This window comes from Dendropsophus ebraccatus, chromosome 5 (genome assembly GCF_027789765.1).
Source record: "Dendropsophus ebraccatus isolate aDenEbr1 chromosome 5, aDenEbr1.pat, whole genome shotgun sequence".
Taxonomy (NCBI): domain Eukaryota; kingdom Metazoa; phylum Chordata; class Amphibia; order Anura; family Hylidae; genus Dendropsophus; species Dendropsophus ebraccatus.
Genome location: NC_091458.1, coordinates 144,646,604 through 144,673,824, shown reverse-complemented (window position 1 = coordinate 144,673,824; position 27,221 = coordinate 144,646,604). Strand labels below are relative to the sequence as shown.

Here is a 27,221-nt window from a genome sequence, read left to right as displayed (position 1 = left end):
ACCTTATAGCTTTATATGTAAACACTGCTGGAGTTTCTTCAATGAAGTACTAAGAGACTGACTACTGAAGTCATTGCAATATTTTAGTTTAACTTTTCAATACGTAAGCAAAAATTTCTAAAAATTCTGTCTTCACTTTATCATTATGGTAAGTGAGTGCATCACTCTGTTATTTTCAGGTTTCCTCCCATCATTCTGCAGAGGAGAAGGGGGACGGGACCTGAAGAAGATTACAGAATGATGGGGGTGGGGGGAGAGAAACCTGAAGATGCATTGTACTATTAATCTGCATTTTACACTGTGCCTGGAGAGTGTAAACTAGCTGAGGCTCAGAAGTGTAAAATATGGGAACTACTGTCAGATGCTGTCATTTAAGGGTTCCTTTACACAGATTTCTCAGCTTTGAGAGTGGCATCTAAATGGTTAAAAAAAAAAAAAAAAAAAAAACAGGCGAGACTAGGTATGGAGCAAACTGGAGTCTCAAGCCAGCCCAATAATGTCTTAACCCCTTTAAGGCAGAGCCCTTTGATGCCCAGATGTCAGGGTCAAATTAATGCAATGATCCATAGCGATTTAGTTTTTCCACCTAGAGGGCTGTCATTCTTTTGCGCCATGATCTCTAGTTTTTATTAATATAATTTAAGATTTATTAATATAATTTAATTTTAATTAATATTGCTTATTAATTTTATTCTGATATATAATTTAATAAAATCAGCAATCCTAAAAGGGCTAAAGGTCCTATTACAATGGAGTGATTTTTAACGATTAACGATCGCAAACTAGATTGTTTACCGTTCGGGTGCCTTCACACCTACCGTATCGCAGCAGAAAATCCGCTGCGGATCCGCAGCAGATTTAACGAAATGAATGAACACAGCATCAAACCGCACTTACAAATCTGCTGCGGATCCGCAGCGGATTACAGTGCGTATTCAATGCTGTGTTCATTCATTTAGTCGGATCTGCTGCGGATTTTTTACTGCGATACGGTAGGTGTGAAGACACCCTTCACCTGAAATCGTTCACCATATTACACAGAATAGTCGTTAGTTACGATCGTTACTATGATTGTTTACTCCTTCTGATCCCAGCAAAACAATGAACAATGTGCAATTACATTGAACGGTTAGTGAAAAAAAAAATGCAGAACTTGAGCGAGCGAATGTGGAATTACAGCGAACTATAATTTTAGATTCAGATCTAAATCAACGATAACGATTTTTTGGCCGTTGCCTGCAATTACACAGAACGATCATCGTTTAAATTCGAACGATATAACGATTTTTCGCACAATAATCGTCCCATGTAATAGGGCCCTAAGCTACAGAGTATTTTTTATTATGAAGAGTCTGGTGTAAAAGAAAACCCAATACTCCTTCCCTTCTCACCCACCAGCACTATTCTGATGGGAACTTAATCCCGCTGCACAGCACTTCCTGGTGTTAGCACCAAAAACTGTCATTTTAGCCGATCACTGTGATACGGGACACAACTGCAGCCAGTGATTGGATTAACAGACAATTCATTGTCCTGGCATTGACAATAGGAAATGCTGCACAGAGAGTCTGGGCTCAGTCAGTTACGATGGGGAAAGGATACAATACACCTACCTGAATAGGTCCCCTAGACAAGAGATTATTGTTTACATTATGTATGCAGATGTAATTTTAAGTACCTGTTGTCCATACTGCATGCTCATTGCTCCTTGAGGTCGACCCTGCATGGCCATTGGGTATCTCTGTGGTGTCTGTGAAGAATAAGGCTGTACTGGGTAACCAGAATGCCCCTGCTGAGGACCAGGCTGTTGGCTGTATGGGTTACTAGAGCCATAAGGTTGGGGTCTCATCTTTCCCATTTGATCCATGGGACTGCCAGGCTGTGAGGGGGAAAAAGAAAAGCAAAACAATGAAATTAAAATAAGTACACACTAGCAAAAAGTGCAAATTCAATAAAAACCACCAAGGTTTTTAAAAATATACATGTTAAACCCAACACCATTGCCCACACACACTTACACAGCTTTCATCTGCAAATTTCCCCCCTAACTTTCAGCAAGCAATCCTTTTGTATTCCGCACACTTTCTATTAAGCGGTGATGATCTTTCATATGACTATTGTAGCACGGCACAATGTTGTGAAGGGTTGTGTAGGCAGCGATGGAGGGCGAATACATGGATTGCCAGTGTTCCCACAGTAATTAACCTGCTTATTACCTCTGGGACCGCTCTGATGAAGGCTGGCGGTAAGAGCTATTTATAACTGGAAGGGCAAACAGCCGAAGTGTAACAGGTCCCAGCTGTACACCCATCTGAAGTGCGGCCAAAAGCTCGCTGTCTGGTGTTGAGAGCTGGCAGGGAATGAATGACAGGATCTGTGCTCCGGGGACACGAGGTAGAAAGGGGGAGGGAGACCCATTACTAAAACTTAGAAATTTGTCTTTCTGAACCAGCCGCACCTAACTCATCCTCTAAATTTAAAGGGGAGGGGGGAAAAAAAAAAATCACTACACATATGCAGGATTTGGCTGCTAAGAGTTGGACACATGGCTAATTTGCATTGCTGCCAAGAACAGTTGTGAAAAACAAGGAACATTTAAAAGCGCTAACACTTCCATAGCACACGACCATGCATTTATACATCTGATGTTCGTTTGCCATGACAGTAACCTAGTGTGATTCCAGGAGCGTCTTTAATCTATGTAAATCATTTAGGGCAGGGGTGTCAACCTTGCAGACGCTCCAGCTGTTACAATACTACAATTCCCATTATGCCTGGACAGCCAAAACCTTAGCTGACAAGGCATGATGGGAATTGTAGTTTTTTAGGGTAGTAGTTTGACACCTGTGATTTCACCCGGGCAGGAACAGATTGGCTATTGGCAGCATGTTTACTATGGTTGTATGGATGAGGAGCAGTATATCAACTGTTTTTCATCACCGGTGTATCCCTTTAAGGGTATAAACCCACACACCGTATATGCAGCGTATTTACTGCTGCGATACGCAGCAAACTCGCAGCAAAATCGCAGCAGATTAGATCTAAATAACTGAACACAGCATCAAATCTGTACCAACAAATCTGCTGCGTATTTGTTGCATATCTGTTGCATATACGGTGTGTGGGTTTATACCCTAAGAAAGACTTGTCCGAAAAAAAATTAGCTCTCATAAGGTTATAGCAATTAAAGTTATAGCTCTTAGGCCACATTCACATGTTCCATGTTCTGCATGGAACACGGACGTGGAATGCATGTAATAGACTTCTCCCCCGCCCGGGCAGCATCTGTGATAAGATGCTGGGTGCGGGGGAACTGTATACATATGCACTGCGCTGTAATGACAAAGCCGCATGGCTGATTCATTACAGCACCGTGCATATGAATACAGTTCCCCCGCTCGCAGCATCCTACCACAGATGCTGCCCGGGCGGGGGAGAAGTCTGTTACATGAATACAGCCTTCGATGACCCAATGCGCCTGTCCATATGAATATGAATCCAGCACTGTGCATGGATGAACGGCCGCAGCGACATCACTGCACAGCCACAATATACATGAGGAGACATCAGGTGTGATGGATTGGTGCTCTGAGGGTTGTAGTCCCACCACAGTGCTGCAAACCCCTTTACATAATAAAATGGGAGGATTTAACAAAAACAGTGGATAAAAGGTAAGAAAATGCCACCTATGGAAGCCTATAAAGTAACCGCGCCTCACAGGCCATTACTATCAGTGAGTAACCAACAGGTGTGGCGCATACAAGTAGAGATCTACTGCTCTATACAACGCCAAAGATCTGACAATCGCAGCTTCCAGTCCCCTAGGCCATAAAATTCTTTCCACTAATTACAGGGAAAAACAAAGAAAAAAACAGCACATACATAATAAATAGGCCAAGAAGATGGCGACAATTTTTTGTGCAAAGGTATTAAATCGAAAATATGATATAATAAGATAATAAAAATAAAGATATAATTTATAAGGGCACAGGGTATGACAGAACAAGAAAAATAATAACCTGTTCTTTTTATTTTATCAACTCAGCAAAAAATTTAATATAAAATTAACCAAAATGTTATATTGACCAAGGTGGTGGAATCCAGAGCAAAGATCAATGATTTTAGTGCCATTTTTCCCTAAGCATACACCACCCAGAACGGTCTTCCATAAAACAGGTTTCCAATAACTATTCAAACAAGGCCTTAAAGGGGTTACCCAGCTCTGCAAAAACATGGTCACGTTTGCCCCACTCGTCTCCAGTTCAGGTGTGGTTTGCAATTAAGCTCCATTTACTTTAATGAAACTGAGTTTTAAACGCCGCCCAATCTGGTGACAAGAGTGGGGCAAAAGTGGCCATGTTTTTGTAGCAATGGATAACCACTTAAATATATGGGCCACGAGTACCTAGTGACACAATCAGGACGCAACACATGATACACTAAAATTGTGAGAAAAATTGCAGTTGCACCTGATCTGATGCAACACCAGCAGGTGTGGTGTCAAAACGCTCATTAGACCACTAAGTTGTCCGTAGAGTAAGGATTACAAGACTGGCTCACTTTTTAGGGGTCTTTAGGGGTTGTGACAATGTCTTTAAACTAGTGCAGCAAAATCTGCACTAAATGGCGCCTTGCTGTGGTCTCAAACAGCAGTGTATGGTTACATATGGGGTACTGTTGTACCCCATATGTGCTGCAGGAAGCTGCATAACACATTTCGGGGAGCTTATACCCCTGCATACCTTTTGAAAAAGTAATTTTGGCCTAAATGTGTTTCTGCTATACTGGTACCACGGGGAGCACTGCAAAGGTGTATGGTGCCTAAAACCACACCAGCAAAGTTTGTCTCCAATTTCTCACTACCCCCCTGTATAAAAGTGGTCTATTGGAGGGAGCCTTATTATTTGACACCTCAACTCCTATGCAAACCCAATATAGTTTAACACACCCTCAAAAAAAAAATACAGAATGGTCCTTTATTTCTGAGGCCTGTGTGCACTTTAGTCACACATGGGACATTTCTAAAAACTTCAGATTAAAGAGTCACGCTGCCGTTTCACAAATGTAAAAGTTTCTAAATCTAAAACAGGCGAAGTGATATAAAACATGTTTGAGACCTTATATTCATTATTATTTTTAGTTCTCATGCTTTATAACAAAGCTGTACTTACTGGTATCCAGGTCCAGTCTCCTGAAGCTTTTTAGTCCTGTGCTGGTTAAAGACTAAAGCAGGAAGTCCCGGCCAGTACAGAGAGTCACAGCTCAATGCATCCATCAATAAAATGACTGCTTTCTCTGTGAGCACTCACATGACCTGGACTTCATGTGTTTAGATTTTTTTTTCCCCTCAACCAGCAAAAGCCTAAAAAGCTTCAGAAGACTGGACCTGGATTCAAGTAAGTATAGGTTCGTTATAAAGCATGAGGAGAACTAAAAAAAGAACTCTGCCGATTTAGAAAGTTATAACAGTGAGACTTTAAAAAGGTAATAAATATTGAGTTACAATTTTCTGTGAATACCTCCTGTGTCAGGAAAAATTTTTTTTTAAAAAAAAATTAAAAACATGAAAAATTTAGGTTTTAAAACTTCACCTTCACTTGTTTCCTTTAAATTTCTATTAAAATGTTAAAATTTCTATTAAATCTTCCATCTCCTCCATTATCTTAAAATATTAAAAAGGAACGCTTAATCACTTATTCCAAATTAAAGACGACATATTGTACATTGACCTGACTATCTTACTAGCAGAAAATTCTAAATTTAAAAAAATTCAAATTTCTCACCAAGTTTTGGAGTTTCACAAACAATTGCTTACTATATCAACCAAAATTTACCACTAACAAGGTACAATATGATGCCAAAAAACCCTCCCATCTCAGTATAGTTATATATGTAGGACTAGTCATGTTAAAGGGAACCAATCATGTTAAAAATGCCTAATAAAGAGGATGTACCACTAGGTACATCCTCTTTAACCTAAACCCACTGATCGAACGGCGCTGGCACGGGGAAGCCGGTGCCGCGGTCTGTTTTTCGGTCCGAGGCCTGGTTGCCATGCACGGCGCCGTTCTATGCACCGGAACCGGCAGGTGCTCAAGCACTGGAGGTCGGCCGGGCCGCCCCCAGTGGGAGGGAATCCCCCCCTGTATGACGCGGCTCCATTCCCTCCCACCGTTCGATCAGTGGGTTTAGGTTAAAGAGGATGTACCTGGTGGTACATCCTCTTTAAGCTAAGGAAATGTGCTATACTGCGCATGTGCAGCGTGATGAAAACATGGCTCGCCGATGTGTGCTAAAGCATGCTTCTGAATGATGCCATGGCTCTACTGGAGTTTAAACAACGCCCCACACGCCCAGATGGTAGTGATTACACTGCAGAGCCGCCCGGGGAACGGTGACTACCCGCATACAGCCCACGGCCCAGATGACCACTTGGGGGTGACTAACATACTGCGCGCCAAGTTTTACTTTGCAGGGATGCAGGGGATATGAACGGGAAGTGTGCTGGGTGATATATCAGCACATTTCCCTAGCTTAATAGGCATTTTTAACATGATTGGTTCCCTTTAAATATTTTTGCAAATACACTAAAAGGAGAAGTCCAGCCTCAGGTAGCACAGGAGATCGTGAAGCCCGGCGGGGGTCCCAGGGCCGGTCAGATGGTGGATCGCGGGCACGGGGAGAGGTAAGTTAATGCAGTTTGTTGTTTTCCCCTGTGCCCTGGCATTTAAAAAACAAACAAACAAAAAAACCTGAGGCTGGACTTCTTTAACAAACTTGTCTCCTCCTGCTGCTCTTTTTTCTACTATTGTAGGACCGTTTATTGTCTAGGTTACCAACCACCACTCTAAAAGCAGTGGTCTGGCTGCTATAGCTGACCATAGTTATGGCATACATAAGTTATACATTATGGAGATTATTAAAGGATGCGAGTAGTGGTTGATAACCCAGACAACAAGCTGTTAATGAGGGGGAAACATCGGCGTATCAGAAGGAGGAGGAAAGTTTGGGTTCACAATAAGTTTGTCAACATACTGTTCTATGTCATACAGAAAAATCCATTTCCCATTGACATAAAAAAATAAAATACATTTTTTAAGCAAACAGGTGAAACTGATAAAACGCAGTGTGAACCCAGCCCAACCAAATGTATTTGCAAAAATAATTCTGATTATAACTAGCTAACATGGGAATATCCCTTCTAAACATCAGTCATATGAGTGAAACTACAATAATTTACGTTTCACGGAATGCTAAAGGCTTGTTTTTTATTTTTCTGTACAAAGATTTTAATTTACTGTTATGTTTCCACAGACGCATGGGCGGACAGATATAGAAAGTCCTGCATTGACTAAAAAAGGACAGCACTTTCTTGCAAAAAAAAAAAGCCCCAAAACGGGACCCAAAGCTTATGCACACACATTACAATTTGGCTTTATTCACATCAATGGAACTGAGCTGCAAACCCCCACCCTGTGGCAGCAGAGAGCACTGTGTCAGACTGGAAATATTGCACCATTTCCTGTAGGACATACAGCAGCTGATGAGTACTGGAAGACTGGAGATTTTACAATAGAAGTATTTATATGTGTTTATAATGTGCAGTTGATCTGAAAACATTTTTTTGCTGGAGTACCCCTTTAAGATTGGAATAAAGTAGCTTAAAGAGAATGTACCATTAGACTAGTAAAAATGAGCCATACATACTGTCCTGTCGGCGCTGCAGCGTACTGCCCGGTCCCGTGGAGCTTTTTTCATTCCACAGCCCGGTTCCCGTTATTTCCGCCGATGTATATGCTAATTAGCTGTCCTGAAGCACTGGGGGCCGGCCCGATGACTGAAATTCCACCTCCTCTCCGCCCCCCTTGGTGACGCACCGTCCTCAGGTTACACTGGCACGCCTCTGAAGACTGCGCTCGGGATTCGGCGTGAGGACGCTATGGCCGGGCAGAAGGGGGGCTCTTCGGCAGGCGCTCCCAAGATTATAATAAGAGACCTGCCGCAATTAGAAAAGGCGTGCCAGTGTAACCTGAGGACGGCGCGTCACCAAAGGGGGCGGAGAGGAGGTGGAATTTCCGGCATTGGGCCGGCCTCCAGTGCTTCAGGGCGGCTAATTAGCATATACATATATTGGCGAACATAATGGCAACTGGGCAGCAGAATAAAAAAAGGTCCACAGGACCAGGCAGTACACTGCAGCACCGACAGGACAGTATGTATGGCTCATTTTTTCTAGTCTAATGGTACATTCTCTTTAACCCTTGCTGACCCAAGAGTTAAAAGTATGTCATGGTCAGAAGTTTGGCACAGGCTTGGATAATGACTCCAATCACTTAATGGTCAGAAGTGATCATGGCATCAAAATAGTTCCGTAGGGTGCCACTTATGTAGTCAACTTTACAGGCAAAGCGCAGGTCTAATAGATGCATGGATGTGTCAGCATGTCACTCTTTCTGGAAAGGCACAATCATATTGTGAAAAGAGTCCTTGCACCCCAACACACAGACTCATCCCATACTGCAATTTTCTTACAACAACAGAAGAGGACAGCTGTAAAGCATGGATGATGTATTTTTTCCTATAACCAATGAAATGTGACCGCTGTGGTTCACTTATGGAAATGGGGAGCCAATAGTAATAAACTTATGACCACAGATTCTTTGAGGATTTTTTTCAGATTTTCTCCTAATAAAAAGGAAAAATACACGACAATTTGGATTTTGTGTGCATTGGCTGTGTGTGAAAAACATCCACAGCAAATCAACCCAGTACAAAACACTGACCCCTCTCAAAACCATGGTTTGCTTCTACCCCATCTGTCTGCTTAGGGCTCCTCCAAAAATATTAGCACAAAGAAAATAAGAGCAGCAGCAAAAAGTGCTGCCATAAAGAACAGTTTTATATGTGGTGTTCTCATACAAGTCCCAACCACTTAGCATGACTAAAGGCCCTAATACAAGGAGCGAATATCTTTAATAAAACACAAAAAAAAAACGCTTAAACGATCGAAAATGAGCGATTATCTGTCCTTGTAATAACACCCAGCGATCAAACGACGAAGAAAAATCATTCATTATTGTCTTTCAATATATTGAAAAAATTTTGTTGGTAGTCCGTTCACATATCTTTGTGTGATAATTTGTTTGCCGATAAAACGTGCTGTGTGGGTTGTCCTGAGGAATAATTAGTGACCACATAACGACATAAAAACGATTGTTCATAACGGCAATCCGTAAATGTAATATCAGAATCGATCATTATAGCTAATGTTTAAATGATAATCACTATGTGTAATAGGGCCTTAAAACTTCCTACACACATAGTAAGTGAAAATGAAGGAGAGACCTACAGTGATACAAAATAGCAGGCTGCTATACGAGTATAAAAGTGCAGCTCTTACTGGTGCCTCTCCTGACGAATCAAGGAAGACAGAGGAGCCAACTGGATGAGCACTGCTCCTATTTTATCAAAACGGACACCAGCCTTAGGGTCCTATTACACGGGCCGACCATTTTAGTAAACGAGTGACGATCTGCTCTATAGTCGAGCAGTAAGGGCTTTATGGACATTGTTAGCAATGTCCACGCAGCCCTTGCCCAAACACCTGATACCTTACCTCTCCCCTCTACTGTGCTCCGTAACTTCCTGGTTCTGGCAGCAACAGCATTGGCTCAGACGCTGCTCCTTTCTGGACCGGGAAGATGCGGAGCCCAGGAGGGGAGACCAGGTGCGGGGAGAGGTAAGGGTATCAGTTGTTTGGGCAATCGTCAGCCGTCTGCCGCATATTGCTATTACACGAAGCGATGCGCGGTCAGCACTCAATTTTGGGTCCTAACCTAAACCAACGGCCAGCCGATAATTGATTCATTGGCCAATTGTTGTCTCTATTACACAGAGCGATAAGCACTGAATCAGCCAGATTATCTCTCCATGTAATAGGGCCCTTAGGCTATGTTCCCACACAGTATTTTTGCTCAGTATTTTTCAACCAAAACCAGGAGCGGCTTGAAAGGCTATGTTCACACACTGTTGAAATTTAGTGGGTGGCTGTCATTTAGTAGCAGTGTGTGTCTCTGTGGGTATGTTTATGTAACAGAGCTGTGTGTGTCTGTATGTGGCGGAGCGGTTTGTGTATGATGTAGCACAAGTCTGTGGGTATGGGTATGTAGGAGAGCCATGTGTATTTTGATGTAGCAGAGTGGGTATGAAGCAGCAGAACTGGATGTGTATTGTGGAAGCAGTAAGAAGGTATCCTCTCCAGGAGCCACAGTCCGCACAGCTCTGGGAGTCGGGTCATGACATCACCATTTTATTCAGGAAGTGAAGCTTTGATGCAGTAGTAAGAGCAGGGGGAAAAAAAAAGCACTTTATAGGCATTTCCCTTAATAAGTGCATATTGGGGATTTGTATAACTTTTGGGAGGCAATACAATACTTTAATTTTTGCCGGAAACTATCAATCACTACTAAAACTATCACTGCTGTAGCTTTGGCCTAAAGAATGGCGCTGAACTATGTGGAAGATCAAAACTTGTGCCAAGGAACAGTGGGGTACATGCCTATAGCAACCAGATTGCTTATTTCAATGGAAAATTTTAATTTGGTTGCTATAGACAACTTTATTGTTCCTTTGTACACAGTTTGATACATTTCTGCAAAAACTATTCTGAAACATTAACCCCCTGCTCTCTAGCTCTGCACCAAGGCTAATATTGCAGCATAAATGCTCATGTTGTCACCTGCAGACTAAATGCTGAAAGCAGAAGTTATCTAAAGCTAGAGATGGGCAGTGGCAGGAAAAAAAATTGTATTGGTCAGTATATACCTTGTAGCAAGGTAAATAGGCGGCCATGTAAAGCACGTTTATCAAAGCAAGGTTGTCAACGGGTATTTGCCTTGATGCCAATGTTAAATGTTCATATATGCCATAATCCGGTTTTATAATAAGGGTGGGTTCACGCGTACAGGATCCGCAGATTTGATAGCACCAGATCCAGCACCAGATCTCAACTGATGGGAAACCCTCTACCTCACCAATCCCAGGTACATCCCCAGTCCCTCTACATGATCACTATGATCACTGTAGTACTACAGCAAGTCTATGTTCCGTCCTTACAGCCACAACTACTCAACTTTGGAATAAAAATGATTTAAAATGATAACACATGCATCTGTAATGGCGCTTGTTTATAAAAGCGGCCATAAGCCTTCAATAACCGTCCAAACAATTGAAATTCTAAATAGACTAATGGTGCGTTTACAGGAAACGATAATTGGCCCGATCGTACGATTAACGATGTCGGAGTAACAATTTTTTTTTTCATAACGATCAGCGTTTATACGGTACGATATTTCGTACCGAAAATTCGTTTTGCGATCCTTAAGCCTATCTCACACATTGGTTAAATAGGCGAACGACTGTTCACACGGAACGATCTGCGAATTTTTTGCGAGCAACGAACGACGATTTGATAACATGTTGAAAGATCAAAATGAACGATTTCTCGTTCGTCGTTTGATCGTTCGCTGACTTTACACGTACGATTACCGTTCTAATTCGCACGATAATCGTTACGTGTAAACGCACCATAACAGAAGTGGACAAAGAGTGCTCAGCTGCCACTTATATTAATCTTATAAAACCCCCTTTAGGAGAAGGTATCATGCCGGTATAACGTATCGTATATATATGTACAAATATAAAGGTTACTACAACTTGAAGTGCACTACAAAATAAGGCCACACTCACCTGCTGATCCTGTGCCACCCAGTCCATACTGCTTTCTTTGACATGCCGTCCCTGCAGGAGAGGCTCAGCCAGTCACTGGTTACAGCAGAGACCACCACAGACTAACCAGCGATTGGCTGAGCATCTCCTGCATGGATAACAAGTCAGAGAAAGTAGCAGAGATTGAGTTGGTGGATCGGTGCAGGTAAATATACATGTTTTCATTTTACTGGACTACCCCATATACTTACAGTATTGTGAAAAATTATGCATCCATTTAGAATTTGGCCCCAAATCCAATATTAAGAGCACACGTTCTCCCAGAAGGATGCAACTACACCTTATGAGAAAGGCTTTCTTCTGCACCTGGAGAGCATTAGACTAAGTGCCTTATTACAGAGTGATTATTGGCCGACTCGGGAAGATTTTACCCCCCAAAGATCAGCCTAGGAGGGAGGAATCATTCGCTCATCGGCTGATCGTTGTTTTGTTCTACTCTGGCTCCGGTATACAGAAAATAATGTTACACTTACCTCTCCACACTCCCCGATGTCCTCCTGCTATGTCTCTAGGTTCCCTGCCGACCACAGATGCCGCTGCCGCCACCACCACCGCAAACGGACCAGACCCTGCAGTGACAGCTCAGCTAATCACTGACCAAAACAGGACAACACTGCAGACAGTGATTGGCCGAGTTGGCTGTGACTGTGGAGAAGCATTCAATTGTGGAGGCCGTGGTTAGCTGGGGACCCAGAGACACGGCAGGACCACCTTGGGGGGGGAGGGATCATAAGGAAAGCATAACATCTTTATTTTCTATTTATCAATGCCAGAGTACCCCTTTACAGTGAGGGCTGCACGGAGCACCTTATAGGATTTAGTTGTATGAGGCGCAGGGACAACGAATTCTAAGGGTCCTATTAAACCAACAGATATGACAGATTTTTTTTTTAAGCCATAGCCAGGAATGGATTTGAAAAGCGAAGTAATCTCAGTCTTTCCTTTGTTCTCTTTTTATAGTCCATTACTGGTTTCGGCTATAAAAAAAAATCTGTTAGATAATGTGTTGGTGTAATAGGGCCCTAAGTAGGTGTACTAAAAAAAAATTTTGTGCACTGCACAAAAGGTAAAAAAAAATACAAAAAAACCACACTGGAGGTACACAATGTATAATAGACCACTGCATTAGATTGACTTTACACAGATTTTCTGAACCACAACATTCTACGTAGAATGCCACTTACTCAAGACCCACCGCTTACAATGTTGCGAGACCTCTAGTAACAGAAGCATCTGTATAAAGGCAACAGAGCAAAACAGCCCATCACTTACCCCCGTCTGAAGGTGCAACTTACACAACATTTTGTAAACCCACCTTTAAAGGTGTTATCTTGAGAGCAGAAAATGTCTTACCTCTCCCGCTCTCCACTTCCACAGACTAGATAGGGGTGGGAGCATGTTACTATAGGGAGCAAGGACCTATAGCTAACCAATGTTACCAGTGGGCTATTAAATATTGTGTGCGGGCCTGGTTTAGTCCACACGCAATGCCCACAACATGCTTCCCCCTAGTAGGCGGAAGTTATCGGCACAGGACCTTTTTCTGCTCTCTGGATGTCCCCTATAACACAAACATATGCCAATTGTCATTCTATGAAGTGACTTATGTGATTGAGCTATGAAAAGCAGACTGCAGCCCCCATTGGGCGAGGGTATGACTTGCAGCATGTTACTAGAGATGAGTACAACTTCAGCATACTTGAGTTGGGTCGAATTTGAATACCAGATGCAGCCCTAGACAATCATGGAGTCCAGGAAAACATGGACACAGCCGATGGTTGAATCCATGTTTTCCAGGACTCCCTAGGGCTGCATCAGACTTCACCGTCCCCTTTACAGGTACTCAAATGAAAAGCGATCGACTCAAGGATGCTCAAAAATATTTTCCACACTCTTCCTTACTTTGGTAATATAGAATTGTGTGGATACATTTACACATTGAGTTTTTCATGGGATTTCACACTGTGTAAATGAGTAAATAAATGACTGATCACCACATAAAATCTGCAATTTACTAATTTTTCAAGCTGTTCTGGTTGGTATTTGGTAGAAACCCCACTACTGCCTCCTATAATCCTCCATTATCACTAAATTCAATGTAAAGGTCCCCATACACCTTCAATAACTGACAGCCAAATAATTGTTCAGCCATCGATTTCTCTCCAGTCTTCCCCATACACAAATATTTGGAATTGCTGAGTGTACCTGTATTTTCTACAGAGAGGAGGGAGAGTGCTCTGACTGCCGCTTATTTCTGCCAAAACAAAGGGGTTGGGTGGTGATTTTCCAACAGACCCAACCCAATCTATCTGTGGACGTTCTAAAGAGCCCAATACACCCTATACCAGTGGCCAAATACGCCGCAAGAGTGTTAATGTCCACCTGCTGCATAGCCCTGGGATAAATCTAGGCCCAATCTGATGTGTCCACAGAAAATCACCACAACTCAGCTTTCATTTCTTAGACTGCTTTAGTAACATGAAACCTGATTGGTTGCTATGGGCAAATCAGACAGCACGTCTCAGACAGATAGATATGGGCCACTGAATGTAAGGGAGTCCACTCATTTTAAATATCCTTACTAGCTGTTTTCCAAAGCATCAATTCAGGCTTGACATGGCTCTGGCTAATAAGAATGTCCAATACCACGTCCCAAGTGTTATTTTAAATTGGGATAAAACCCAAAAAGGATCTGCCTATAAGGGGTTCTATGACCGAATTGAAGAAGTGATGCCTGCTGGTGCACGGTACTCACCTTACTAGTGACTCCATCCCCCTGCTTACTTACCCCTAATGATGTTCATAACACAACGCAGCCAACCTCTAACGTCATCAGAATTGCCAAGAAAGATCAGGCAAAATGCATCGGAATCAAGAGGATCCCCTTTAAAAGGAGTTTCCCCGATTTATAAAACCCATCTTCCTGTGCCCTTATAGTTATTGAGTAGGATTCTCATTTCTTGACCAGAAGTCTCATCCAGTTGACTTGTCCAATTGTGCACCACATATACACCCAAGGGTTTTATAAATTTGGGAGAAAAGGGTCAGATCTGTATGAGACAGTGGCCCAGATGCTTCAAGCTGTGTGAAACAAAAATGGGTATAATTTGCCCATAGCGACCAATCACAGCTCAGCTTTTATATCGTAAGCTCTGGTAAAGTAAAACCAGAGTCGAGATTGTGGCTGTAGACAAATTACACTGAAATTTTGGCCACTTGGCAAAATTGGGGCCAAGCAATGGAGTACAACTCGGCATTGCTCAGTAGCTCCGGCTGTTTCCTTGAATCACGACGCGGATACACCATTAGGCTATGTTCACACAATGTATGAAACGACATGAACATTAATTTGACAGTCGTAGCAAACTGCCATTGTTCAGAACAACGACCATTGTTTGCATTGACTTCAATTATTATAAAAATGTATGTACATCTCATAGCCTTAAAGGGAACCAATCACGCCGAAAATCGCCCTGGTGATAAGGAAACATGCTGGCACATCACCCAGCATGCTTCCCAAACGTCCCCCAGTACCCTTTGTGCCCCTATTAGACCGTATTCTTACTTTTATGATGTCCCGCTCTGTATGTAAATGCCGGGCAAGTTGTCACAGTGGGCGTATCTAGTCACGGTCCTGGGCGGTGGAACAGCTGTAATCATGCCCAGAGGGGCGTGATTGAGAGACCTGCGTTCCGCCGACGTCACCCGGGGCCTGCGTTCCACGTCGGCGGTGCGGCGACGTCTTTAGCACGCCGCACATGCGCTGTACGGTAGGAGAAGATTCTGACGCACTGCACATGCGCATGGAACGAAGGCCCAGGGTGACGTCGGAACGCAGGTCTTTCAATCACGCCCTTCTGGGCGTGTTAACAGCGATTCCAACTGCCCAGGACCATGACTATATACACCCAGGACCGTGACTAGATACGCCCACCGTGACTACTTGGCCGGCATTTACACACAGCGTGGGACATCATAAAAATAAGAATACGGTCTAATAGAGGGGGTACGGAGGGTACAGGGGGATGCTTGGGAGGCGTGCTGGGTGATGTGCCAGCACGTTTCACTATCATTAGGGATATTTTCAGCGTGATTGGTTCCTTTAAAGAAGCAGTTCACAAGAAAAATTATTATTTCCCCCCCAGTAGGTGCTGGCACTATACTCGCTGCAGCTGATCTGTGTCCAGAGGCACGTTCAAATCCGGTGGGCCCTCACTTCTGCCTCTGCAGTGACTCCTCTCCTATGTCCTGTGATTGTATGCCAGAACTCACGGGCTTCCATAGAGAATGCATGCATGAGTTCCGACATACAATCAGAGGAAAGAGAGGAGGAGTCACTGCAGAGGCGGAAGTGAGCGCCCGCCTGATTTGAACGGCGCAGCAGGACACCGATCAGCTGCGGTGAGTATACGTGTCAGCACCTACCGGGGGGGGGGGGGGGGGGCAATAATATTTTTTTGTGAACTACTTCTTTAATCTAAATATCGGCATTGGCACACATGCTCCAATATGAATTAAAACTATATAGAGGTCTAGTAACTTTGCCTCCACGAATTCTGAAGACATGGTAAAGTGACTGGTTATGCTGCCTCTAGTAATGGCTGGTATAACACTTGCGTTGCCAAAGTAGTCACAAAAAAGCTAAATGAACAAAAAAAAACCCTACAGGCTGCAAAACCTCATGTAAAAACATTACAACATGTAAAGGCACTTCTATGCAAGATTTTCCGATACGGACATTCAAGTAACCTTGAGGTACAATTGTCATCTCGAAGGTTCTGTAGACTCGGCCACAGATAAAGCACAATAACAGAAGGTAATACAGAATACATGCGGGCAAAAAGCTAATAAAGTTAATTAAAGCCATATTATTAATAGGAACAAGGCGCATGTAACTTACATTATTGTAGCACTGCACCAGTTCCATATTGGGGAGAATAAGGTACCATATGGAGGCACTCAGAGGAGCTCTATATGACTATATACATCCCATGTGCCATGGTACAGAGGTAAGCAATAAACTCCAGGGCATATTATGATTTAACTGAACAGTGATGGCTCTTAGGAAGGGGACGTTCCCCTAAAAATCAAAGGCCCATTAGAGTGCAATTTACCGCTAACCACCCACTATTATCAGTAACAAAGGGTTAGAATTTACTCCCAACTATAACAAAAATTATACACGTACATATGGGCCATGGATTTGACAGCCAAGCCCTTCGACGGTGACAGAAGGTAAGTAAAAAGGTTACCTGTTGACCGGCCAATTCTGAATTACAGAAATATCAATCCCCATGAAGGACAATGGAGACTACACTACAAATCCAGATTCTATCTTATACTGTATAAAAAAAAATATATCCTTCTGTAACTGGAAAATGATGCTAGTTGGAGAGTTAACATTAACTAGTCAGCGACTATCACAAGTGAGGTGCTAGAGATGCAGATTAGGTCACCGTGATTTGGGGAGGGTAGCCCTACCTGGACCAGATATCTACAGATCAAGAGAGGTCAACACCAATCCAATATACATTACACATGTTCAATGGTGGGATATAAACACAACCACCACCACCACCCCCAGCAACCAATCACAGCTCAGCTTTTATTTCGCCACAGCAATATGAGAAATGAAACCTGGGTAGCGATTGGTCGTGGTTGGCAAATGACACCAGTTATAGTTTTTAGCCAATATGTGGCAGCTAAAAGATGAGGGGGCGGTCTCACTTCTATCACGTGCATGTCCCTTCTTTTACCCAGACTAGAGAGGTCCTAGCGTGTTTATTCTTGTGACGCCTCTAGGTAAACGCACACTAGACGGTTTTCTAAGAAATATTCCACAAACCCGCCAAGATTTTGACGCGGATTAGTGACCTGTCTAGTGTGCAGATACCCGGATGCTATAGCTTATAGCAGGGATGGGGAACTTTCGTCCCTCCAGCTGTTGCAAAACTACAATTCCCATCACGCCTGGGCAGCCAAAGCCTTCGGCTTTGGCTGCCCAGGCATGATGGGAATCGTAGTTTTGCAACAGCTGGAGGGACGAAGATTCCCCGTCCCTGGCTTATAGTATGGATTTACCTCATTTAGATGGTAGATGGACAAATCAATAACTTAATATTGAGATGTTTGTCCCTGCGGAGCCAAAAGTCAACAAAGGGAATGGAGAAGACTGGATGACACCGGGGCCATTGCCGGAGTCTGTGGCCCTATTTCCAATATCCTGACAATGGGAAGTGACAGAAAACTGGCACATGGCTCCCTGGTCTATAGACTGGTGAGGAGATGTGATGATCTAGGAGGGCAGATGAGGGGCGAGTGACTACCAGTAAGGACACAAGAGCTCACAGCCGCCCATTGTGTGCAGACAGATGACCCTCACACAATGCCCCCCGTGTGGCACATCACCCCGATGCCGCTCACATTGTTCTCCCTCCCGGCGGCACAGGCGGCAGCTCCCGCTCACATGGCCTCCACACACACACTGGTTACCTGCGCCGTCCGGGGCATGCTCTGCCCGCTGCTGCTGCCGGGGCTCCCGGGCGGGTGGACCCCTCTTTGACCTGCGGCCCAGCCGGCTGCATAGCCTTCGGGTCCTTTGTGCTGCTCCGAGTAGTCTCCTCCAGGGTAGGCCGGGAAGCCTCGGCCCGGACTGGGCGCCGTCAGGAGCTGGTTCAGGGTCGGGGTGGCCGCCGCCGGCTGCGCGGGGCCGAACCGTGGCGGAGGCGGAGGGTAGGCCGGAGCCGGGGGCTTGCCCGTGGAGGCAGTCGGGCGAGGCGGGGGGTATCCCGGCTGGTAGGCCCGATTCGGGTAGGCCGGATACGAGTTGTAGGCCTCGTTGGGAGGCGGGTAGTCCAGGCCGGGGCCAGGCTGGAAGACTCCCCGGTTATAAGAAGAGAAGCCGAATCCCCCGGGCGGGTGCGCTGAGGCGGAGGAGGCCGCAGGCGCCTCTCCCGGCTCCTGGAGCGCAGAGCTGGGCGCCGCTCGGGTCCCGTTGGCCGCTTCTGGGGTGTCGGAGTCCGCGGAGGCCTGGGCCGGGGCCTCGGTCTGAGGTTCGGCAGAAGGAGGGGGATCCCCGGGGCTCTTCTTTAATTCGGGACCGGCGGCGGCGGGCGGGGTTCCTCCGAGGCTGGGGCCGGAGGCCGGTGCCACCTGGGCGGCCATGGAGCACTATGAGAGGGGTGGGGATGGAGCTGGCCTCCCCCCCCGGGTGTCGGGCTGGTTTCGGGCAGGAGGGGAGGGGAGCCGTTTAGTCGGACACGAGGCGGTGGAGAGGAGGAGGAGGAGAGGCCATTTTACCGAGAGAAGAGGAGGAGAGACAGGCCGCAAAGCGCGGAGCTGGGAGTCCTGGACCGGGGGAGGATGAGGCCGCAAGACCCGGCGGCTGGAGCGCGAGGAGTGGGGGAGCCGGGCTGACAGCTTCCTGCACAAGGATCGCACACACCGAGGAAAGCGCGGGCCGGATCACTGGACGGGACGAACGGTGCGGCCACTGCCTGGAAGAGTCCTCGGAGCCCGGGGAGGAGGGGGGCAAGTCCCGGAGCTGGAGCCGGATCTGGAGCGCTGTCACACGGGCACAGCACAAGTGAAGTAGGCTCCGGGCATAGGCTCTGGCTACAGGGAGAGCGCTGCTGCCCTCCGGGGCACTCACATAGCCGCGGCGCCGGCAAGACCCGGACACGGGCCACTCTCACATGGGGATGGCAAAGAGGGGGAAAAGGGAGCCGGGGCTACAGAACAGGCAGTTGGGGGAAAACACGGAGCTGGATTCAAGATGGCAGCGCAGCGCTTTCATTGGCTCCGCAAAGCCCGGAATCTGGAGCCAGTACAGGTGCAGGGACACAATGGAAAGGGAGCAAGGGCCGGCGCTGGATCGCGGAGAATGAGCCCTCCTTTTCCTATAGGCTTATAGACAAGAAGAGCTGGGGCCGGACAGGAAGACCTGGACCTGGAGATAAGATCCGGAGTCACCCGATCGCCTCCTATTAAAAGATAACCGAGTCGATCCGGGCAGTAAGACCCGGGGGCGGAGCGCGGGAACCCGAGGGGAGGCGGGTCACGTGACGGCGCCAGGCGTGTGGCTACGTCGCTACGTCACAAGGTGTGTGTGTGTGCGCTCAGGACTGATCTTCATTGTGTTCTCACGAAGTAACGTGAGGCGCCCTGAGCGTTATGCACATACATGTACGTGGTCACATGGCAACGTTCGTGCGCGACTCGGAGTCTGCGTGCGGCGGGCGAGCCACTGTGTGGAAAGATGACATATGTATGTGTGTTATAAGCGCCACCACAGAACGTGTGCTGGGGAGGCCCGGGCTGCATTAGAGCGCACACCGCCGCCATGCCTCGGTGACGGCTGCGGCTAGCGCCACAATTACTGAGTGACCCCCACACAAAGAGCTTGGAGCGCCGGGCCGGGGGGAGGGGTGCTCGTCCCCGGATCTTCATTCTTAATCACACTGACTGGCCGGGCTGCCCCATAATGCTCCGCGCCATAGCGTGGCAGCTCGCAAAACCCGGAGCGTGACTGAGGAGTGGAGGGCGGTAATGTGGGGCTCCAGACAAAGGAGGGAGGAGGCTGCCTCAGCCAGCAGAGTGCAGGAGCCACATTAGTGGACTTGACTTGGATCACATGTCTCTGCTTACACATGTGCTCCGCTGTATGTACACAATGCTGCCGGCTGCCTCCACACACACATGGCTGCTGCACACTGCCGATCACTCACATAATGCTGCTGCCGATCAGCTGTCAGTCCTGTCTATAGTTCAGGATTGAGAAGGAGGGAATAATGAATAAGAGACGGCAGGATCCACTGCACTGGGATTAACCTGTGTATAGCACCAGCGGTATTTTTCTATACTGGGATTAACCTGACAGCTACTGGGGAGAGATGGAAAAAGCCAAACTGCCCTGTGATGAGCAGAAACACCAGACCTAATAGCCAATAGAATCCTGGAAAATCAATGCACCCCATTGAAGTCAGTAGAGAACGTTGGGTGCTGCTTGTGTGCCCCGTGTTAGGAATTTGGTGGCACAATGAAAACTATAATACAGACAGGGCAATTTCTAGGGCATTTTGGCAACGGCAAATCTTGATATAAGCGCCCCCATGCACTACAGCATGGAACAGTGTTGCACCCCTACCTGATAATGTTTACTGAATAAAAAAAAACATCAGGTGTCGTCTTCTTTGATCTGAGACGTCACTTTCTTGTTTCTCTCCATCTGGCCCAGACCACCGTGACAACTTCTTGCAGCTACAATTCGTCTCTTCAGAACCTGCCAGACTAACATCTTTCTAGCAACTTCCTACCCCTTTTCCCTCCCATTGACTCCCAAACTGCAGTAATTCTGCTGTTTGGTGCAGTAGGTATCTGGGTGGCCCCTGTATGTAGGATCACCTGCTCTGCCCTCATATAGAAATAATGTCTCCTGCTGTGCCCCATATAGCAATAATAATGTCCCCCTGCATTGCCCCCACATACTAATAATAATGTCTCCTGCATTGTCCCCATATAGTAATAATGTCCCCCTGCATTGTCCCCCATATACTAATAATGTGCCCCCTGCATTGCCACCATATAGTTATAATGCCTCCTACATTTCCCGATATACTAATAATGTCCCCCTGAATTGTTTCCCCATATAGTTATAATGCTCCCCCCCCCCCCCACATTCCCACCATATACTAATAATGCCCTCCTGCATTGTTCCCCATATACTAATAATGTTCCCCGGCATTGTCCCCCATATACTAATATTGTTCCCCTGCATTGCCCCCATATAGTTATAATATCCCCCTGCATTACCCCCATATAGTTATAATGCCCCCCCTAAATTCCCCCCATATACAAATAATATCCCCCTGCATTGTTCCCCCATATAGTTATAATGTCCCCCATATAATAATAGTGTCTCCCTGCATTAACCCCCTAAGGAAAAAAAAAAACATTATACTCACCTAATCCTTGCATGGAGACGGTTTTCCTCACTTCTCCCCTTTTCAGCTTGACAGACACCGTAGGGATCCCCCAGCAGGCGCGATGGCGTCATCCCTGCGCCTGCTGGAGGATCCGTCCTTAGCTGCAGAGACAGGCTGAGATCCGGGGCGGCACTAAAGACATCAGTGGGGGCTAGACAGAGGGAGAGCTCAGAGCTCCCTGGGGTCCAAGGTTGGCGGTCCTGGTGGGGTGGGGGTGGGTGGTCGGAGCGATTATGTGAGTGCGCTGGGTGCCCCGTGCGGTCGCCTGGCCCGCCCGGTCCTAGAAACGGCGCTGGATACAGATGTCAACCCTACCTAAGGCTAAGTTCTAACTATGTTGTTTTTTAGAAAATAACTGACGCTGATTGCAATAAAATCAGCATCCATTTATCTCTGCAGCGGCAGCATTGCATTTGATTCAATTATTTTAACATCCATTCTTTAGAAGGGTGTTAAAATAATGAACATGCATAATTAGGGTACAAACACACACACCGTATACACAGCAGATACGCAGCAGATCTGCAGCAGATTTGATGGTGCAGATTTGATGCTGTGTTCAGTTATTTAGATCTAATCTGCTGCGTATTTGCTGCGTATCGCAGCAGTGAATACGCTGTGTATACGGTGTGTGTGTTTATACCCTTACAAAGAATTGACATGAGTGGAGAGTGACAGGAGCGGAGGCGCGCAAGCCCTCCCATAGACACACTGTGTGAAACTGTCAGGTGGGATTCTGCCACAGAGAGTTCCGCAGTGGAATTCCTCCGCTTTTGCTCTGTGTGAATTGGCCCAAATACTGATATTTTGGATCTTTTGATGCATAATCTGTTTCTTCTTTTTTTTTTATTATTATAAATCATTATCTGCCACACAATGACCTGTACTATTATTATTTATTTATAAACACCTGTACAACAAGATGTGTGTTTGACAGAGATTTAAAGGTAACTATCAGCAGGTTAGATGAATGTAACCTACTGATAGCTCCCTATTGTGCACAGGGTGCTAAGGATGTCTCTTATATTCATCCTGTGCAGTTTCAATGTAGTCCTCTGTAAGGATGGTCCGAACCTGCTGAGGTTCAGGTTCATATGAACCTGAACGCTCGGCAGCAGATTCCCGCTGTCTGGCCGCTCCGTGGAGCAGGCGGATACAGCGGGAGTAACGCCTGGAAAACTGGGATACAGCCTATGGCTGTGGCGGGATCCAGCGGGAGGCGGTCCTCCCACTGGATCCGCCCGCTCCGTGGACAGCGGGAATCATTACAGAGGGTTCGGGTTCGTACAAAGCACATTTGGAGCAGTGCCCTGCCCCCAGAGTGCCGATTTGGTCAGTCCCACTGATAATCGTTAGAAGGGGCGGGCTGGCTGGGAATGGGGCAGTGCTCCAAACAGCATTACGGGACAAAGGACTACTTTACAACTACACAGGAACGAGGATGAAGGTAAGAGACCTACCTTCATCCTTAGCACCCTGTGCACAATAGGGAGCTATGAGCAGGTCAGATTCTTCAAACCTGCTGATAGTTCCTCTTTAACAAAGGGACAAAAAATTAGTCAGGCCGGATAAAGGTTTAGTTAACGACCTATGATCACAGAAATCAGCACTCATTATTGGTGTCTTCTAGGCCCCTCTAAAAGGGCCCTTAGACTGCCCCCCTACCCATAAGACAGTTGTGTGGACCCACTAAAAGCAGCAGGTCCCCCGCTGTCTGTAGCTGCCGTTACTTCTGACGGAAGCTCGTCTCGGGAGTGACTACCCGCTCAGCCAATCAGTGACTGAGACAGGACAGCGCAGCAGCCATTGGTTGTAATTCCCGAGATGTGCTTGTCTCTGAAGTAGCAGCAGCTACAGACAGTGGATGAGCACGGAGAGTTAAGCATAACATGTTTATATTTTCTTATATGGCAGCCACATGTTAAAATTGTGCGAGCGCCAAATAACCCCTTTAAGTAGCTTTGATTTTGTTGCAAATTTTTTGCTGCACCTTATTAAACCCTTCATTCTGTGCATTGAGGGGGATCCCAGCAATCATTCTCACCAATCAGGTCTGAAGCAAATGCTACTTTTTGAACAATACATACAAATTTGAACATGCATTGCTTTGTACACAGTAGAATCTCATAACTACAGTGGTACCTTGGTTCTCAAACTGCTTAGAACTCAAACTGTATTTTCAAGGAAAGTTTGCTTTGGTCCTCAAACTCTTGCTTGGTTCTCAAACACTTTTTTGGGCACCCAGTCTTAGTAAGCATAGTAATACCGCGGTATTTGAATAAAAATTTACCCGGAAGTAATGTTCAGAATTCAAACTTTGCTCGATTTCTCAATGGTTTTGCGAGCGTGGATGGTGGGCTGTACCTGGTGAGTTTAGCACTAGTGAGGCTTTATATATAGTACAGTACTGCATAAGACTGCTGGAGTGCATATAAAGTACAGTAGTAGTGCAGTCAGTGCACCACCATCTCCCATATGTTACAGTGCTGGGATATGGGGGGGGCACTATACAGTAAAGGATGAGTGAGGAGTTGGTGACTACTTTACTATAATTGCTGGTTTTGTTGAATGTTTCTTGTGTATAATGTACTGTATAGTACTGTATGGTGCCGCTCTGTATTGTACTGTAGGAATTATACTGGGCACTTATCAATGTAACATATGGATACTGTAGGTAATTATTGGTGGGTGTTGGAACCAATTACTCACATATACATTATTTCCTAAGGGAAGACACTGCTCGGTTCTCAAACTGCCTTCCGGAACCAATTAAGTTCGAGAACCAAGGTACCACTGTATTTTGTTTTCCTGATGTGTGAATTCCCATTGAAAAATGGTGCGTTTACACACAGAGATTTATCTGACAGATTTTTGGAGCCAAAGCCAGGAATGGATTTGAAAAGAGGAGAAATCTCAGTCTTTCCTTTATGACCTGTTCTCTGTTTCTGGTCTGTTCCTGGCTTTGGCTGCAAACATCTGTCAGATAAATCTCTCTGTGCAAACACACCATAAAAGGACTCTATGAGGGTCAATTCTTTCAGTGGAGGCGCCCTATAGTTAACGTTGAGACACTGAGGCAGGCAGAATTCTCAAGGGATTCCACTCAGAATTTTCGTCTTTTTTCCTGAGGGTAAACCTTACACAGGATGATTATCATGTGAATTATCGTTATATCATTAAAATTAAACGATAATCATCATGTGTAAATGCAGGCAACGATCAAACGACCAACGAGAAATCGTTCATGATTCATTTGGTGCTGACACCAAAATCATGATTAATTGTTTTCTGTCATTCCACATTTTTTTACTAATTGTTCAGTGTAATGGTCTTTTTACACGGAACGATTATCGTTAACATTTTCGCGATAACAATCGCATTTGAGCGATAATCGGCTCGTGTAAACACAGCGAACGATCAAGCGGTGAACCATAAATCATTCATTGTAATCTTTACACAAGTTCTCAAATCATCGTTGCTCGTTCTAAGAAAATTTGCAGATCGCTTTGTGTAAAGTCTTTCACCGATTCACCCTATGTGTGAGATCTTAAAACGATCGCAATAACGATTTTTTTCAAACGATATATCGTTCTGTCTAAACGCCGATTGTTATAAAAAACACATTGTTACTTCGAAATCACTAATCATTCGAATGGGCGAACAATTCCACATCTTTCCTTCATTTGCTGGGATCTGATGGAGTAGTTACAATTCTAACTAACGACTATAGTTCTGTGTAATCTTAAGAACGATATCAGGTTAATGATAAATTATCTTGTTTGCGATTGTTAATCGTTAAAAATTGATTCATGTAATTGGGCCCTAAGGGTCCATTTACACAGAAAGATTATCTGCCAAAGATCTGCCAAAGCCAGGCTCCAAAAGAGGAAAAATCTCAGGCTTTCCTTTATGACCTGATCTGTTTATAGTCTGTTTCTGGCTTTGGCTTCAAATCTTTGGCAGGTCAGGTAATCTTTCTGTGTAAATGGCCCTAAACTGGCCCAATTACCAATCACAGCTCCTTTTTCATGTTACCAGAGCTGAGCGCTGAGCTGCGATTGGTTGCTATGAGCAGTTTACCCCAGTGTATATTTACACCCTTTGTTAAATCTCCACCTAAATGTAGTTATTACATGCAGTGCTGCATTGTGGCTTTGAATAGAAGCAATGCTGGGCACATATTTAATTTGCAGCAGGATAGCAATGCATCTCCTTTTAATACTATGCCATGCATTGTGTATTTAATGTAGTCACCAGATGATATATTGGATATTGTCATCGGGAGGTAGGAAGACCTTTGTATCTTGTCTTTAGTGCATATTCACATTTGCCACTAGTTGAGTGACACAATCCATGCTTCATGTGTAAACAGAAATAAACTAAAATCAGAAACCGTGTAATTGGGAGATCAGACTAGCATAATATTTCTCTAATACAAACTGGGCAATGAATCATTTAAAAAAATTCTGCGGTAGGCTTTGTAAGGTATATTTGACAGTTCATAGAAGTGTTCTTCCTGTTCAGTCCAAAGATATTTCTCTGACAGTGCGGTCCTCCACTAGTGGTATACGGCCGAGACTTCACTTAGCCATGATATAGTATTCGAACTGTACACTGCTCAAAAAAAGGAACACTCAAATAACACCTCCTAGATTTGAATGAATGAAATATTCTCATTGAAAACTTTGTTCTGTACAAAGCTGAATGTGCTGACAACAAAATCTGACAAAAATCATCAATGGAAATCAAATTTAATACCCAATGGAGGCCTGAATTTGGAGTCAAACACAAAATTAAAGTGGAAAAACACACTTAAGGCTGATCCAACTTTAATGTAATGTACTTAAAACGAGTCAAAATGAGGCTTAGTATTGTGTGTGGCCTCCACGTGCCTATATGACCTCCCTACAACGCCTGGGTGAAATGTCCCTGAGGGATCTCTATACGGTCTATATGGTCAGTATCAATGTAGACCAGGGGTGTCACTGAAATACACAGTGGGGGGCCTAAATTAAAAAAATGTCCAAAGTTGCGGGCCAACCTTGATAATTATTAAAGCGCGAATGCCGTGGTGCTGGCACTGTCAGAGCAGCGTGCGTGGTTCCTTGCAGTGGTGCACTATGATAAATGACATGATAAATTGCTATGATATGATTAAACCCCAACCCATATAATAGCCATTCCCCCAGAATTGCCCCACATATTAGCCAGCCCTTCCAATAGTGCCCAAATAGTAGCCAGCCCCCCAAGTGTCCCATATAGAAGCCAGTCCTCCCCAATATTGTGTTATATAGTAGCCAGCCCTCCCCAATAGTCTAATATAGTAGCCAGCCCTCCCCAATAGTCTCATATAGTAGCCAGCCCTCCCCAATAGTCTCATGTAGTAGCAAGCCCTCCCCAATAGTCTCATATAGTAGCGAGCCCTCCCCCATAGTCTCTTATATAGTAGCC

The 27,221-nt window shown here is 45.2% G+C and overlaps 1 protein-coding gene across 1 annotated transcript in view; it reads right to left on the bottom strand.

Moving 5' to 3' along the window:
• ARID1A (AT-rich interaction domain 1A) overlaps positions 1-19,824 on the bottom strand; it is a 36,441-nt gene extending 16,617 nt beyond the window's left edge. The window contains exons 1-2 of the mRNA XM_069971531.1: positions 18,280-19,824; positions 1,679-1,879 (exon numbers count right to left, since the gene is read on the bottom strand). Coding sequence (XP_069827632.1) covers positions 1,679-1,879; positions 18,280-18,951 — 873 coding nt within the window. The 5' untranslated portion in view covers positions 18,952-19,824. The remainder of the gene's footprint in view (positions 1-1,678; positions 1,880-18,279) is intronic.
• Between the last annotated feature and the right edge of the window lie 7,397 nt (positions 19,825-27,221).